The 17,857-nt window shown below is 40.5% G+C and overlaps 1 protein-coding gene across 1 annotated transcript; it reads left to right on the top strand.

Annotated features, from left to right (window-relative positions):
• The first annotated feature begins 5,559 nt into the window (after positions 1–5,559).
• On the top strand, positions 5,560–17,857 carry arhgap1 (Rho GTPase activating protein 1). The gene is made up of 13 exons (XM_058085923.1): positions 5,560–5,668; positions 7,324–7,558; positions 8,669–8,767; positions 8,865–8,952; positions 9,162–9,293; positions 9,384–9,470; positions 9,550–9,648; positions 9,757–9,864; positions 10,678–10,754; positions 10,836–10,913; positions 11,960–12,088; positions 13,083–13,186; positions 13,268–17,857. Exons 2-13 carry the CDS (start codon positions 7,435–7,437, stop codon positions 13,433–13,435), a joined length of 1,293 nt encoding a protein of 430 aa, XP_057941906.1. The 5' UTR covers positions 5,560–5,668; positions 7,324–7,434; the 3' UTR covers positions 13,436–17,857.

Below are 17,857 nucleotides of genomic sequence, written 5' to 3'. Positions count from 1 at the left end.
AGCCAATCAGAGGTGGGCTTGCTCGGGTGTTTTGGATCATTGTCCTGATCCAGATCAGCTTGAGGTCATGAACATTCTCCTTCGGGATGTTTTTGGTAGACAGCAGAAGTCATGGTTCTGTTTATCACAGCAGGTCTTCGGCACCACAGCGAGCCACTATGCGCCAATCACATAAACTTTGGCACCAACTGGCACCAACTGGCGCCGGCGCAGTGGACTCCTAGCATCATTGGCGCAACTTGGCTCGCGCCATTACATTCCAGTGGATTCCAACAGCCGATTTGTTTACGACATTTGGTTCCACTTGGTGGACACTTGCATCAAGAAATTGACGACAAAGATTTTAAACATTTTGAAGTTTTCTTGCCGCCGGTACAGGCCACCACGAGCCAGTTTGGGAGGCAGTTTGAGCCACTGCACGCCACTAGGCGCCTTATTGGCGACACTCGGCGCCACAGCAAATTGCATTGGCGCCAACTGGCACCAACTGGCACCAACTGGCACCGACACAGTGGACTCCTAGCATCATTGGCGCAACTTGGCCCGCGCCATTGTTTGCGACATTTGGTTCCACTTGGTGGACACTTGGTGGGACGCGCCACTTGCATCAAGCAATTGGCGACAAAGATTTGAAACATTTTGAAATTTTCTTGCCGCCGGTACGGGCCACCACAAGCCAGTTGCGAGGCAGTCTAAGCCACTGCACGCCACTAGGCGCCTTATTGGCGCCACAGCAAATTGCATTGATGCCAACTGGCACCAACTGGTGCCGACCCAGTGGAATCTTAGCTTTAGTTTAACTGAAAACTCTAAATTGTCCATAAGCATGAATGTGAGTGGAAATGATTGAGCAATCAGACACTCTGACATCGATTGGCTGAGCCTTGAGTATTCATTCTCACAGTAATAAAGTCCAAAGTGCGTACCTTGTGTAATACGGGACAATTTTTCAAGGGACCCTATAGTTTCAAGCAGTTCATCATCACTTAGTCACTGAATGGAAATGCATAGTCACTGTCTGGTCTATTGATGAAACCTTGGCTTGACTCTTGGCTTGTTTTGTTTGTGAGCGTTTAACATCCTTCCCTGGCTGTGCAATTAATTCCTCAATGCCGAGTAATGACTAACATTAAGTGTGATTAGTCTGTGATTTCTTTGGCTGAGCTACAAAGCTCGCAACAATAGTGTCTGTCTTTAACTTTGCTTTCACATGGTATGAACCCGCATAAAGTATTCCAGATGAAAGGTGTTTCAAGGATTCAAAAGAAAGTACAACAGATCCAATCTTCATTAGTGACAGTTCAGTACATGAAGGGGTGAACAGTCACAGAACGTTATATGTTTCGAGTTAACACAGTTTTTTATTATCATCTTTGGTATAGGGCAGGGGTCTCAAACACGCGGCCCACGACACTAGTTTGAGGCCCCCACCTTGATATGAAAGTTTAATGTTAGTGCGGCCCGCGCAAGTTTGATATGGATACTGTATGGTATCATGTACCCAGAAAAAAATATTACATTTGATTAATGTTCATGTTAAAGGTCAAATAACTGTTAATAGTTATCCTCCCTATCAATGTGGAAGTGGTAAGTTTTTGGCTATTGAAGTTTAAAGGAAATAACTTGAAGGCTACCGTTTAGGTCGCTAACTCTCTAGTTTGCGAGTTAGCATGTGTCTCAAGACCCTGCAGTTGCGCAATATATTGTTAATAAAAAAGTATAAATGTGACTATAGTTGTGTTTTGTCATGTCTACAGGGCTCTAATAATGCTTTGTTCATTTTAATCTGAAAAAAATCATTTGTCTACCCAACAACTATATATGGTTTCTTAAGTTTTTATTATTTGCCGTTTTATTATTATTATTATTATATTTATTTATTACTGATTGATTGATTTTCTTCATTCTTGATTTGTTTATTTATTTTTCATCTTATTTTGTGCAGAAAAACAAAAATTAAGATATTTGAGAACAGTGGAATGTTTTATCAGAGCTTTTCTTGTAGAAAATCGGAACCAAAGCACTGAAAAAGTTTGTATATTTTTCTGTTTTTAATAAATGCATTTTTTTTGTTTTTTTTTTTTTAAACCTGATGCGGCCCAGCCTTGCCCAGACCCTAGCTCCAGTGGCCTCGAGGTAAATTGAGTTTGAGACCCCTGGTATAGGGTGACCATATTTTAATGACATGTCAATGACGTGCTCTCAAGGTTCCTTTTAACTGGAAGACAATGAAAGGTTTGTCAAATGTTGGAACTGAAAAAGTCCATTTGGCCGAAACACAAGATTGTGTGATTGACATAATTTTCAATGGAAATAAACAGTGGATTAGAATATAGTACAGTAATCCCTTGTTTATTGTAGTTAAATGGTTCCAGTCAATTTCCATGAGGTAGGATTTCTTTTTTATGAATGGGTTTGTTTTTGTATTTGGCTTTAAAAAAAACACGTGTGTGTAGTATGAATCACACAAGAGCAGATAAAATGAAAAAACAGACTAATACAAATACAAATCTGAAATGAAATACACTATTTACAGTTATATACATGTTGACCAGGTCACAGGTGTATTGCACGGTTATTGCACGGTTTATTGCATGGTCAATTCCACAGTTATTGTACACAATTTTTTTAATTTGTGTCACCAGGGGAAAAAAAGCAAACAGCCTGACAAGATGGTGGAAACGCTTCAGTTACAGAGGTCAGTGCTGCAGCAATTGGCAAACACGCCTGGCGTTTTGATATAGCCCTGACACACGTCCATGTTCATGCACTGGCGGAAAGATCGGCCTGGAATGATACAAATACAATACAATACAATATACTGTATAATACAATACAAATACAGTGGTTCCAGACCCGTTAAGGTTGGTTTAAGTGCATTTTAGCTTCACCCTGAAATTGCACCCGAAAGTCGAGTATTCCTAACTTTGTGTGAGTAATGTATATGCTTTCCACGACAGTACTCGGAAAACATCCTAGCAGCTCTGAAATACAGTAATCCCTCATTTATCACTGTTAAATGATAACCTGTTTATGACTTTCTAATAGTCTTTTGTTACCGTTATTAGAGCCCTCTAGACATGGAATAGCACCCCTATAGTCACCTTTACACTCATATTACTCATATTATGAGAAAATAAGTCATTTAAGACATAAATAAGAAGTGTTTCAATAAATGCGTTGAGTGTTAGCTGCAGTATTATCAGATGATGATGACTAATATTATTATTGTTGTGTTACTGTTGATGTGTTACCTGTTGTTTCACTATAGAAAAGCCTGTTTATGTTTGCTTAAATATGTATTTTTTGACAAATGAAATGATGTAGTCAACCACGAAATCGATCTTTATATGAATTAATATAATCCATAGTCCAGAGCCACTTCAAATTTCATGGTTTCACTCTACCATATCAACAATATATTAATAAATCATGTTGTTTCGTGGTGAATGCAGCTAATTATTAGTCAAGAATTATGTAGATTGAAGCTATTTTAAATATAACTACGGATATGCCCTAAATATCCCTAAAAAACACAGGCTAACCAATGTAACCAACAACTTCCTGTCCACCCGTCACTCAGCTCCCCTAGGGGACCCATTTATAGCAACACGGGGGAATGTTCCAAGATTTGTTACACAAATGAAATACTGAATGTTCCTGCACCATAAATGGTAGTTTAATAAGACAAACGTGTTTTTGGGAACTAACTCTGCACTACTACAGAAATTTGATGAAAATGGTTACGTTGAACTTACTTAGAGGGCTTTGAAACAGAACTGCAGCACAGGCGTTTGCAGACCCGGAACAGGTCTGGATGCTAGTTGGGCTACAGAACTCGGCCCCTTTTGAGAAACAGTAATTGCACTTCAATGCAGCGACTGAGGGGGAAAAAGAAAAGTAATGTGACATTACTAGCTGGTGGTCAAGGAGAAATACAGCGTTGTGCTTGAACGAGTTCAAAAGAAAGCATTGACTGAACATGATAATTTTTCGAAGACACCTGAAAAAAACTTAAATGAAGTGAACTTTTAACTACTTCAAAATTGAAATGGTGAACTGTTCATATTTATACTGTGTGACGTGAACTTTGAACTGGTTGATAAGAACTATGAACTTACACATCACTGGAGAAACATTGCATGCATGTACAAACCAAATTTTAATTTGCATTTTTGTTTATGACAGTGAGGATGATTTCATGCTTTATCAATGGATATATGTACATTAAATGTAAATACCTTGACATAGAGCCATCAAGAGGAGAAAGGCACACACTGCAGCTTTCATTGTTTAATCCTGACACTGAATGTACAAAGAAAAACACATGAAGAAAGTTAGATAAAAAAAATGAGTTGTATTTTCTCACAGCGCCATTTGTTATTGTTTATTTGGAAAAGTAAATCATATTGTAACAGTTCTGTTCTTTTAATCGATTGAAAACAGATGCTATAATATATATATATATATATATAAATTTTTTGTCGAATACCAACCAGTCAGGGGCGTTTTTTTATCTCGACCAGCCCATTAAATGAAATTATATTTTGTTTGTAGCCATTATGATTCCGTTAATATTGACAGTCTTCCTCGAGTTCAGAGCTCGTGCTCCTTCTGGATCGTACCACTGAAGCGGGTGATTTTATTAATTTGTGGTAATTATAGCTCTTCTGTTACACACCTATGTCATTTTAATTTTTTTATTAGGACACATTAGTCTGTTTTTGTATAAAAATAAGCGATTTACAACAAAAACAAAGACATAATTTGTAAAAAGTTATGCTCAGCAGCAGCGATGGGCACCCCCATAGTACAATCTTGATTAAATGGCGTACAAGTTTAGTTAACCCCGTAGCTGTAGCTATTACAACGTAGAACTCAACAAGTTAACAGTTACAATGAAAATACATGTCAGTTGTAGATTTCTATAACAGTATTCAGCTAAATAAATACTTAGGCATGATTCAACATGATTACATTGAATGTAAATGTTGTACATTACCTTAGTCAACACCAGTAAAATAATGCTTCCTGTCACGGCCTTCTGCTTGAATACTGCTTAGAAGTAAATGTTCTCTTTAAATACTGCTGGCCTCCAGAGTACATGACTCAGCATTAGGGTACTTGCAACATACTGTGAATCCAGAAGTGGAGCAAAAACAGACTTTTGACCACATCAGCCATTTCTGCAAGCTGTCCGGTGATGGTTTTTTTTGCCCACATATGCATTATCCTGTTATAAACTGCATAGTAATTACAATGTCCCCAGAATACTAAATGTGTTGAAATGCTGACAATGCTAAAGAGGAATTTATTTTAAATGGAGGTACTGCAAGCGGGTACTTGCAGTGGTGTGAAAATGTGTTTGCCTACTTCCTGTTTTCTTGTTTTTTTTTTCATTTCAATAACTTTACAGAAGGAGCAGTGGTACAACATTCCGATATAACATTCCAATTCCATTTTAGACGCCCCTGGTTGCCCGGGAAGCCAAAATAAGGTCGCAGGCGTCATTTATACGGATGCTTTTATTTATATAGTGACACAAACCGGAAAAGACACCCGAGCCTTTATTTTGAAAGTGCAAATGCGGAAAGGGTGTTGCGCTGCTGTTGTGTTGTTGCAGTACGGGTGAAGTCTGCAGTGAGAAAAATCGTCACAAATCTCTAAGGTGAATTCAAAACACTTCATTATTCCAGCACACGTCATGGTTGCTGGCCTATAATTCTTGGGATATGAACGCGGCAGTTAGGCGAGCTCGCAGTTTAACGCATTGTTGCTTGTGTACCTTGTTATGGTAACCACAATTCTCTGCGTTGAGATTGTGTTTTTTTTTCTGTCTGTCACAGCTTAAACTACGAACTATCCGCAGGGAGCAGATGTTAGATGAAATTAATATCCATGGGTGCATTTTCTACACCGACTGTTGCGTTTTGACAAGGAATGCTTTGTGAATGTGTTTACAAGCTAGCGTTGCTAATGTTAGCTTGATTAGCATCTGCACTGTATGTGCACGTCAGCATCATTTCACTATTTTGGCTTTTTATATTCTGCTCTTCATGTGACATTGATGTATCGATGCGTGGCTGTTTACAATCACTTAAATCAGATTTTGACCTTTTAAAATACATCTGCAGTATAACGTGTCACATCCGCGTAAGAAGGATGTACTGTGAGCACTGTGAGATCCGTCTATATGAGGATAAACACACTGCATGCACAAAACAACCCAGTATGAATTCTGCAGCTTTTTAAAACGGATGTAAAGACGTTGTTTTTAAAGGTGTAATTAACACATAAAGATTCGTTTTACATGTGTGACCGCTTATAATCAGAGAGGGCTTTCTACGCATGCGTCAGACTGGGTGAAGGACTAACGACGCAGTAATGATGTACCATACCGTTGATACTGAGTAAAATTCAAAGTTGTATCAGGACAAACACTTTTTTAAAACACCCTTTTACTTAACTGAATAATAATATTTATTTAATTGGTCACGAATAACAAATCCAAACAAATTTACCTCCAATTGTAAACAGGGACTTTGCATGCACGTGAAAACGGAAGAGACCATTTTATTTAGAGAATCTGCCAAATGTAGCGTGTGTAAACATAGTGTGATTTTTTTTTCTATGCCTTCAAAGAGCACCATAACCATAACAGAAAAAACAGATGTCGTATATACACTCACTAAAATTTTAAAAACTGTAGAAAGCTGGCTTCTGGCAGAACTAGTTAGCTATTAGCATGTAGCATTCTCTTCCTCATTGACAAACCTACACAGCTAACGTAGCTGAAATAACCAAAATTGCATTTTAAGGGTCCAATGAATAAATAAGTACATATATATAATCAATAAATGAATAAATATTTGAGAAAATAATTGAGAAACACTGCTTTACAATTTTATTAAATAAAAATACATGTGATGTTACACATATCGGAACCGGTTGATATCGGAAAATGAGAATTTGACAATATCGATATCAGCCAATATCTACTATCTGTGTGTGTGTGTGTGTGTGTGTGTGTACATACAGTATGTGGCTGGTCAGCAGCAGTGACATCGTCTTTGCCTGTTGGTTATTAACTACATTTATTTAAAGCCACATTCTGTCAGCCAGTATAAAGTCAAACATTAGAAGAGGGGGGGGGCTATTGCATAAATGAGTGGGGGTTGGGACAATCTGCTTGCACACGTATGTGTGTGTATGTGAGTAGGGGGGTTGGCGGTATAAGGGATTAGAAGAATAGATGCGATGCAGTTGACGTTGTCTTGGATAAGATCTTCACTGGTTTTAATATGCAGATTTTTTCTCTTTTAGGACTCTTATCTGCGACTTGTGTGTGAGTGTGTATGTATTTGTGTGTGTGTGTGCTCGTGTGTCTGAGACTTCCGTGCGTGGTTGTTTGAGTGCACCATCCTGCTGTCTACAATGTCTTCGGAGCTGCTGGTGGATTTGAGTGAAGACCCTGCAACGGCCCAGCTAGGCCACTTGAAGCTGGCCACGTTAGAAGACCAACAGTGGCCGGCGGATGAGTCATCCCTCAGCAAGTCTGGTGAGCGCTATATACAATTGTTCCTTTATCACAGTTAATTGGTTCCAGACTTAAAACGATAAATTAATTTCAATATTAATAACTGACGATTTTTGTAGTTGGGGCATAGAACACAGATGAGTTTCTAAATACGGGTTTTTATATTATTAGGCCCATTTAGACATGAAAATAACACCTTTTACACTCCTATTATTCTTTGTTTACATTACATTGGGCAAGCTACAGGATCACTGCAGGTACATAACACACGGCTGTGAGCTAACTAGTTAGCCTTTCCAATTTGCTTATTCTAAACTGTAAAAGTGTTTCCAACGTAATGGGGGAGAAGGACAAAGAAGCCATAGAGTTACCACTTCCACACTGAATGAGAGGAGTACCCGCTTTATTATTCATTTTCCACACTTGGTGTTAAAAAATAAAGCATAGCAAAGAGAACCACAACAAGAAGGCTGTTTGCCAATTCCTGCTCCAGGGAAATCATTTCTATACCAGAGGATGTCATTTGATTACCACTTCTACACTGAATGAGAGGAGTACCCGCTTTATCATTCATTTTCCCCACTTGGTGTTAAAAAATAAAGCATAGCAAGGGGAACCACAACAAGAAGGCTGTATGCCAACTCCTGCTTCAGGGAAATAATTTCTATACCAGAAGATGTCATGTGAGTACCACTTCCACACTGAATGAGAGGAGTACCCACTTTATCATTAATTTCCCCCACTTGGTGTTGACAAATAAAGCTCAGGGAAATAATTTCTAGACCAGAAGATGTCATTTGATTACCACTTCCACACTGAATAAGAGTAGTACCTGCTTTATCATGCATTTTCCCCACTTGGTGTTAAAAAATGAAGCACAGGGAAATAATTTCTATACCAGAAGATGTCATTTGATTACCACTTCCACACTGAATAAGAGGAGTACCTGCTTTATCATTCATTTTCCCCACTTGGTGTTGAAAAATAAAGCACAGGGAAATAATTTCTATACCAGAAGATGTCATTTGAAATCTAAATAGCAGTCAAACCAAAAGATGGCAGACGATTAGTCGTTTTAACTGAAACATTGAAATATTGTTCATTCCGATTGTGTACGTGTGTTTGTCTCAGAGACGGACCTCTCTCAGCGCTTTGATGCTGGTTCCCCTCACCTGCCCTGGTCCCATCCCTTCTATGACATTGCCCGGCATCAGATCATCGAGGTGGCAGGTCAGCAGGTTATCGAGGCACTGAAATAAAAAATTTTGTGGATCTTGTCTTTTAGCCAATACTCTTTTTTTTTTCCCTCTGCTCCATCGTCTTGTAGGCGATGATAACTTTGGCAGAAAAGTGATCGTGTTTAACGCCTGCAGGATGCCCCCCCAACATCAACTGGACCATCACAGGCTTCTAATGTGAGTCAGTCCTACATTGGAGAAAATATTTACACAACTTATTGACTCCTATGGATTTATGTTGATTATTAAAGGGGACCTAGGATGCTTTTGAGCTTGACTGAGCTTCCAATATGAAGACATTTATGTGCTGAATCATGCTTCACAATTTTTACAACAGTATTTATACTTCTGAAGTGGCATTCATTCATTGGGTTCTTCCTTTGTAGGTACCTGAAAGGAACTTTGGACCAGTATGTTGAAAGTGACTACACGCTGATCTATTTCCATCATGGACTGACCAGCGAAAACAAGCCGTCACTCAGCTGGCTGCGAGACGCTTACAGGGAATTTGATAGGAAGTAAGTTTGATCACTGAATAATGTCGCTGATCATTGATGCTACATCAGATTGTGTGTTTTTTTTAAGTGATGCTCATATCTGTTTGCCAGGTATAAGAAGAATATAAAGGCTTTATACATCGTCCATCCCACCATGTTCATCAAGACGCTGTTGATCCTCTTCAAACCTATCATTAGGTACTTTCAGCAAATGTTTAGGCATTAATGTGTCAGTCAGAGTGGCAATCCTACTTTTCTTCTCTCTTCCGGATTTCAGCTTCAAGTTTGGGAGGAAAATCAACTATGTGAGCTATCTGAGTGAGCTGGACGACGTGGTCAAGTGTGAGCAGCTAATCATTCCAGTCCGTGTCAAAGAGTAGGAAGCACTCATTCATTCAAGCATGCAGTGAAATCAATTGCGCACCCACGTATCATCTTAATACCAAGCTACTGTGTGTGTGTGTGTGTGTGTGTGTGTGTGCAGGTACGACAACAAGTTGAGAGCATCCCTAAAGCCAACCGCTCAGCTTCCCGTGTCTCCTCCTCGCAGCCCCCCTCTCCCAAACCAGGTGTTCGGGGTCTCCCTTGAATTGCAAGTCACCTTTTACCTGTTTCACAAGATAATTAATGCCAGATCTCAGTAGCCACGTTTACATGAGGAATCTTTACAAATGACTTTCCCGTAAACAATATGTATACATGGAAAGGAATATTCCAATCTCAATGGGGCATACGTAGTAAAATGTAAACATCAACATTACGTCATACAGAGTTTTTACGAGTTTTTCTTTCACTTGTTGGAATAACTCCGTATTGTCCAGTCTTGAACTTTAGTTTGGATCAAAAACAAACTTTCCGCAGCAGTCCAGTGCCGATTGCTCGCCTCCATTTTTAAAACCGAAGAACGTCTCGAACTGCGTGTTACGTCATATCTGAGCATGAGCTAAAAAACACACCCGGGATAAATTTAAACAAGAAAAGATACAACTCAATGTAGCTAATATTTTATATAGATATATATATTTTCTTTGTAAAGAATAACTGGACTTGTGAATAAAGTATAGTAGGGTTTAGATTCGGTTCCACAGATGGCGCTAATGCACACCGAAAGCTGCTTGCCAACCACCAATAAACAACAGAAGAAGAAAAACACAACAAAGAACAACAACTTTCCGTTTCAGTGGGTACAAGATACCTCAATCGGATTGCGGAAAGGAATATTCCATCCCTGTGAATCCGATTATATATTCATTCGGATTGAAATGAGGTTTATACAAAGGTTCAATTCTTTCCATTTTAGCAAATAAACCAAATGCAATTGGAATATTTGGGTCCATGTATACGTGGCTAATGTTAGCGGCATTGTTATTTAAAAAAATACACATTAACAAGTATATGTGTCCAGGCTAAGAAAGAGGAGTCCAGACGGGGATCCTGTTCCTGTGGTGATGAAAGACACCATAAGTTTTCTATCGGAGCAAGGTGCCCCAAACACTTCAAATGAATGTTGCATCCTGACACGTGTGTGTTTGTTATCCTAAACTATTATATAATCATTGTCAGGTTTGGAGATTGAGGGCATCTTTCGACGTTCAGCCAATGTGACTTTGGTGAAGGAGGTCCAGCTCAAATATAATTCAGGTAGGATCGTACTCAGGAAAGAGTCAATATCTGGATTAAAAAGGATTGTTTAGCTCTGCAGGTTTCCCAAGCTTTTTACACCCTTCAAAAATATTATCTTAATATTATGTTCAATCCCACCCTCGGCCATCTCTTCCGATTACCACTAAGTACTTCCGTTTTACGTGTGTCACATGACTTACAATGTACTACTTTTTTGTGCACAGAACATATTGAACATTCAAATATAAGACCGTACGTTTCTTAATAAACTAAATATATGCACAATAGGGCAGCATGGCGGTCGAGTGGTTAGAACGCAGACCTCACAGCTAGGAGACCAGGATTCAATTCCACCGAGGGTGGAATTGAATTGCATGTTCTCCCCGTGCGTGCGTGGGTTTTCTCCGGGTACTCCGGTTTCCTCCCACATTCCAAAAACATGCTAGGTTAATTAGCGACTCCAAATTGTCCATAGGTATGAATGTGAGTGTGAATGGTTGTTTGTCTATATGTGCCCTGTGATTGGCTGGCCACCAGTCCAGGGTGTACCCCGCCTCTCGCCTGAAGACAGCTGGGATAGGCTCCAGCACCCCACCGCGACCCTTGTGATGATAAGCGGTAGAAAATGAATGAATGAATAATCAACAGGGACGGGTATGGAAGGGCTTTTCAATCAGCCACTGAGCCGTAACCTAGCAACCCAACAAACATGCATTTTCCCTAATGGAGTTCAACAATTTCCATGCAACATATCTATATAGCGGCCGCAGACGTGGCCGGTGAGAGGAAAATGGCTTCTTACCCCCAAAAGGTTGATTGCCTGCACCTGCTGGCACTTCAGTGTTTCCTTGCAGCAACGACAGCGAATCAGGAGTGGACTTCACATCAGCTGACTAAGTCATATGACCACTCCTCGTCAGTGTCACGCCATGACATGGATTACAATTACAATAAGTGAAGACATTCAATTTCCAATGTCACGTTTCACATTGGAATGGTTTGAGTTGGTTGCGAAATGTGCACGTTGTCCAATCGGAATGATTGTGTTGCCTTTTTGGTGGCAGGTGTGGCAGTGAACTTCAGAGAGATGGAAGATGTCCACTTGGCCGCCGTGATCCTGAAGACATTCCTGAGAGAACTTCCTGAGCCACTGCTGACCTACCAGCTTTACAACGACATCGTCAACTTCACCTGTGGGTTTGCCGTGCAACACAAGCTATCTTATGCTATCTCGGTTCAACCAAAACATACCAAAACTAAGGCAATTTCACCCACAGGATATTATATTAATCCAATGATCTCTTCCATACAGTATTAAAATAGATTGTGATGCAAAATAATTATAAATCACCAATAAATCGAACGTATTGTTGATGTGGACTTCTCTACCAAAGTCCTAGCACATGCAACTTTCTTTGGCCCCATGGCGGGTTATTTGGTAATGGTAATGGTTATATTTCATTTGAACATGCATCAGATTACAATTGAGTGCATCCCATAATCAGTTCACAGTTCCACATGTCCAAAAGGAGTAGGAAGAAGCAAAGCTTATTAAATCCTACCCCTCCATCTGGTACTTTTACAATCAGTAACTGTTACATTTGTTCACTTCCTGCTTTCCTAATATAGTTTAAGTTTTTATTTATTTTTTTTAACGTAGTCCTAGCATAGAAGTGTTTCAAATGTAGTTCTTCCCTGAGATCATATTTCTCCTCTCTTGTAGAGAAGTATTGGATGACATTTTTAGCTAATTGGTTGTTTTTAGCCTTATGCATTATTTTAGCTGTTTGAAGATGAACTATATCAGCAAGTTGAAGTATTTGTGATTTTAGAAATAAGGAGTTAGTATGTTCTCTGTAGGCGGCATTATGAATTATCCTTACTGACCTTTTTTGCAGTACATTTAGCGAGTGATTGCTTTAATAGTTATTAGCCCATATTTCCACACAATAAGTAAGATATGGTAGAACCAGAGAGCAATAAAGAGTGTGGAGTGATTTCTGATTGAGCGGTTGGATGCACATACAGTGAGTCCAAGCTTCCCATGCAAGTATGGAATTATGTTATGGGTGAATAATTCAGTACAAACTTATAAAAAAAATCATACAAAAACCGAGATTTGACTGTGTTAGCATTTGTCCTGTGTTTATTACGCTGTCACTCACTATTGTTGTTTCTACGGTTAAGCCGTGTCCCCCGAGAGTCAGGTGACGGTCATGAAGACGCTGGTGGAGTCTCTGCCAGAAGAGAACTATGCTTCACTACGATACCTGATCACATTTTTGGCACAGGTACGTCTCTCATCTTCATTCCCCGACAGCTCCGTCAATGACCGACTGTTGTTTATGTGTTGGTTTATGCTTGTTGCTTAGGTGTCGGCTAACAGTGAGGTGAATAAGATGACCAACAGCAACCTGGCTGTAGTGTTTGGGCCTAATCTCCTCTGGGGGCGGGACAACGGCATGTCCCTCAGCGCCATAGGACCAATCAACAACTTTACCCGAAGCCTCTTGGACCAGCAGCACTTGGTCTTTACTTAACGGTGAGGCCTGATATATGAGCGGGTAAGCCATCCAATAGCTACACAGTCTCCTTAAATGCACATGAAATATCCCCTTGATTCTACCTTTTGTGATTGGACAGTTCGCAGCGTGGTTAGAATATATATCCCCGAGACCCTCTTGAGAGTACAAATGCTGAAAATATACTCGATATTTCCGTATAAAATCCCAGCAGTCTGCCTGAAGAAATTCCAGCCATAACTGCAGCATGTGTCCAGTTGTTAAGTGGAACATTGAGTACTTAGTGACTTTTCTGTGTTTTGCTGTCGTTTGGTCGCTGCTGTTTCCATATCGTGCAACAACAAAAAAAAAAAGAAAAAGCCCTTTCTACTTTAATAAGTGAAGATTTATGTGAAAAGCCTCAGGTTCATTTAAGAATAATGACGCCAAATGTGGACAATCTTTAGAAATGCTGTATTTAAACAGACTAAAGAGGATAACAGTGGAACTTGTCTAAGTGGGCTCCGTTTTATCCAACTGCCATAATCTCAAACATGCATGATCGCCCATTCAAAAAAATAATAATAATAAAAATTGGTATTTTCGTATAATGTTGATGTGACTCAGCCAATCCGAGGCACGTCAAGTTAAACGGATTCCACTGTGGGTGTATCTCTGTAATGATCACTAAGCATCTGTGCTTTCGGGACGCTAATGTAACATATCATGATGCATGCATGTGTCTTCCTTACCAAATAAGTCTTTAAAGTCGGGTTGTGTGATTGACGTGTGTGACGTTTTGTATCTGTACTTGCCTTTTTTTTTTGGTTCTTCACAGTGTGCCATTAACGGGGGAACGCTAGTCCAATTGTAGTGGTGTCCTCTGGCCTCTGGATAAAAGCCTTTACTCAACCCCCCACCCCAAAAAAAACAAAAAAAAACAGGGGACACTTCTCAAATGGTATCAAAAGCTTGTATCACTATCACAATGGGACTCGGACAAAAAGCTTCAGCTTGCAGAATTAACGCATGGTACAGCTAGGTCTTAGTTCAAACACATGCTATACTGAGGGCTAGCTTGGGTATTTTGGGGGGTGCGGGGGGTTTGTGAGCGGAGGAGAGAAGTGCCATTGTTGAAATTCCAAACTTGCTGACTAATCTGGTCTCTGTATGATCTAATGATCTTTGTACTGTAATTTGTTGTCCTGGTGACAGTGAAGTATGTTTTCTCTTTCCGAGAAATTTTTGGTCGGCTGATTTTTCTTGACACTTAGTGGTCTTATTTTCTCAATTTGCTTTTTTCATCCTTTTGGTATTATATATAGATATATAGATATATATATATATGAGTGTGTGTGTGTGTGTATGAAGATAAAATGATGTAATATTGTGGATAAATAATAAAGAATCAGAAATATGTGGACTTTTTATGTTTTTTCAAGTGGTGACACAAAGTATACACAGTTAGCGTAGAAGACGAGGAAGACACTTTTTTTTTTATGTGGAGACCAGTTGAAAAATTGCATGAATTTACATTATGCACTGTTGGATCTCAAGGTCTTAACAATACTAGTGTTTACCTCTTTTTGGTCAGGATTTTTCTTGTGTGACGCTAACAAGGTGACAATCTGGCATATCTGCTGATGTGATATCCAAGGCTGTCCTGCTAGTCTCTGCTGATATGAGCTTACAGGATTTTTGCATGACCTTTGACTCACTTACACAGTTGCTAGTTATTATTGAATTATTTCTTTTAGGCTACTTACTTGATAGAATAATAACTATTTAGCCAAGTAACCTATTTGGGCTTTTCCCTTCAGCAAATCAATCTCCTCCATCCAACCCCGTCTCTCTCACACCAACTACCTTCATGTCCTCCTTCACTACGTCCATAAACCTCCTCCTACCTGGCAGCATCCTTCTACCAAAATATTCACTATCTCTCCTCTGGACATCCCAACCATCTCAGTCTGGCCTCTCTGACTTTATCTCTAACATGTAATGTCACTCTAATGTACTCCTTCCTGATCCTATCCATCCTGGTCACTCCCAATGAGAATCTCAGGATCCTCGTCTCTGCAACCTCCAGTTCTGCTTCCTGTCTTTTCCTCAGTGGCACTGTCTGACTGTAGACCAAACAACATGGCTGGTCTCACCACAGTTTTGTATACCTTTCATTTTAGCGGAAACTAATCATCACGCCTGACACTTTTTTCCACAAAAATATCAACAAAAAAAGAATGATAATTGTGAAAAATAAACATAGAACACAACAGAAAAAAAGCAATCTAATGGTGCCAGTATCGATTCCATACAACACACACACACAACCCAGCACCCTGGTTATTGGGCTGCTGACCAATGACAGTCTACTATGATACAGTAAACCTCGGATATATCGGATTCAATTGTTCCCACTGGTTTTGTCCGATATAAGCGAAATCCGTTATATGCGTATACCGGAAAATGTCCGTTTTACGCATATATCGGATTTATATAATAATAATAATAATACATTTTATTTAAAAGCGCCTTTCAGGACACCCAAGGTCGCTGTACAGAAGATAAGAACACCAATATAAAATACAAGATAAAAGACAACAAACAATAAATAAAAGCATACAAGAAATCGGGATAGGGGGGACCATGTGAAACTGTTAGAGGGAATAGGCAAGTTTGAACAGATGGGTTTTGAGTTGAGATTTGAAAATGGGAAGGGTGGCAGAGTTACGGAGGTCAGGAGGCAATGAGTTCCAGAGTTGGGGAGCAGAGCGGCTGAAAGCTCTGCTCCCCATAGTGCTAAGGCGTGCAGAGGGAACAGTGAGATGGATGGAGGAGGAAGATCTGAGGGAACGGGATGGCTTAAGAGTGTGGATGAGGTCAGAGAGGTAAGGGGGGGCAAGGTTGTGGATGGACTTGAAGGTGTACAGGAGGATTTTGTAGGTGATTCTTTGTGTCACGGGGAGCCAGTGGAGTTGCTGCAGGATGGGGGTGATGTGGTGGAATGAGGGGGTCCTGGTGATGATCCGGGCAGCAGAGTTCTGAACCAGTTGAAGTTTATGGAGGGATTTGTGAGGGAGGCCGAAGAGGAGAGCGTTACAATAGTCAATGCGGGAAGTGACAAGGCTATGGACGAGGATGGCGGTGGTGTGGGGGGTGAGGGAGGGGCGTAGACGATTAATGGAGCGCAGATGAAAGTAAGCAGACCTGGTGACGTTATTGATGTGAGATTGAAAAGATAGAGTGCTGTCGAGGATGACACCCAGACTCTTGACCTGAGGGGAGGGGGAGACTAAGGAGCTGTCAATGGAGAGAGAAAAGGAGTCAACTTTAGATAGGGTGGATTTGGTGCCAATGAGTAGGAATTCAGTTTTATTGCTATTAAGTTTCAGAAAGTTGGAGGTGAACCATGATTTTATTTCAGAGAGACAGGAGGTGAGGGAGGGGGGTGGGAGTGTAGAGTTGGGTTTGGAAGAGAGGTAGAGCTGGGTGTCATCCGCGAAGCAGTGAAAATGAATGTTAAATTTACGGAAGATATGGCCGAGGGGGAGAAGGTAGGTTATGAAAAGAAGGGGCCCCAGGACAGAGCCCTGGGGCACACCTGTGGTGACTGGGGAGGGGTCGGAGGAGAAAGATTTAAGCTGAATGAACTGAGTGCGGTCTGTGAGATAAGAATGGAACCAGTGGAGGGGGGTGTGGGTGATGCCAATTTCTGAGAGTCTACTGAGGAGGATGGAGTGTGAGATGGTGTCAAAGGCCGCACTCAGGTCAAGGAGGATGAGAATGGAAAGTGAACCGGTGTCAGCTGCAGTGAGGAGATCGTTGGTGATTTTAATGAGTGCAGTTTCGGTGCTGTGACGGGGACGGAAGCCGGACTGGAAGGGTTCATAAAGATTGTTAAGGGTGAGATGTGCATGAAGTTGAGAGGAGACTATTTTTTCAAGAATTTTGGAAATGAAAGGCAGGTTGGAGATAGGGCGGAGGTTATTGAAGTTGTTGGGATCTGAACCAGGTTTTTTCAGGATTGGGGTGACGGCAGCGGTTTTGAAGGCTGGGGGGACAGTACCGGTAGACAGTGAAGAGTGGATAATGGCAGAGATGAGAGGAAGCAGAGAGGAGAGGCAGGATTTGACCAGGATTGTGGGGATGGGGTCCAACTGGCATGTGGAGGGCTTTGATTTGTGGATGATGTCAGATATTTCAGAGGCAGTGGGGAGTTGAAAAGAGGAAAAAGGCTGACTGTACAGAAAGGGTTCAGGTGTGGGGAGAGGAGGCGGTTGTGAACAGAGGTGCTGGTGAATGAAGTTAATTTTGTCATTGAAGAATACCATCAGTGAGTTACAGGTGTCAGTTGAGTAAAAGTGGGGGGGTAAAGAGTGGGGAGGCTGGAGGATCTTGTTGAGTAATGAGAAAAGTGTTTTTGTGTTTCCTTTGTTGGATGTGATGAGTCCAGAGTAAAAA

The sequence above is a fragment of the Doryrhamphus excisus genome, chromosome 10 (assembly GCF_030265055.1).
Source record: "Doryrhamphus excisus isolate RoL2022-K1 chromosome 10, RoL_Dexc_1.0, whole genome shotgun sequence".
NCBI lineage: Eukaryota > Metazoa > Chordata > Actinopteri > Syngnathiformes > Syngnathidae > Doryrhamphus > Doryrhamphus excisus.
Note: the sequence above shows the minus strand (reverse complement) of the source record. Positions and strands in the feature narration are given on the sequence as shown.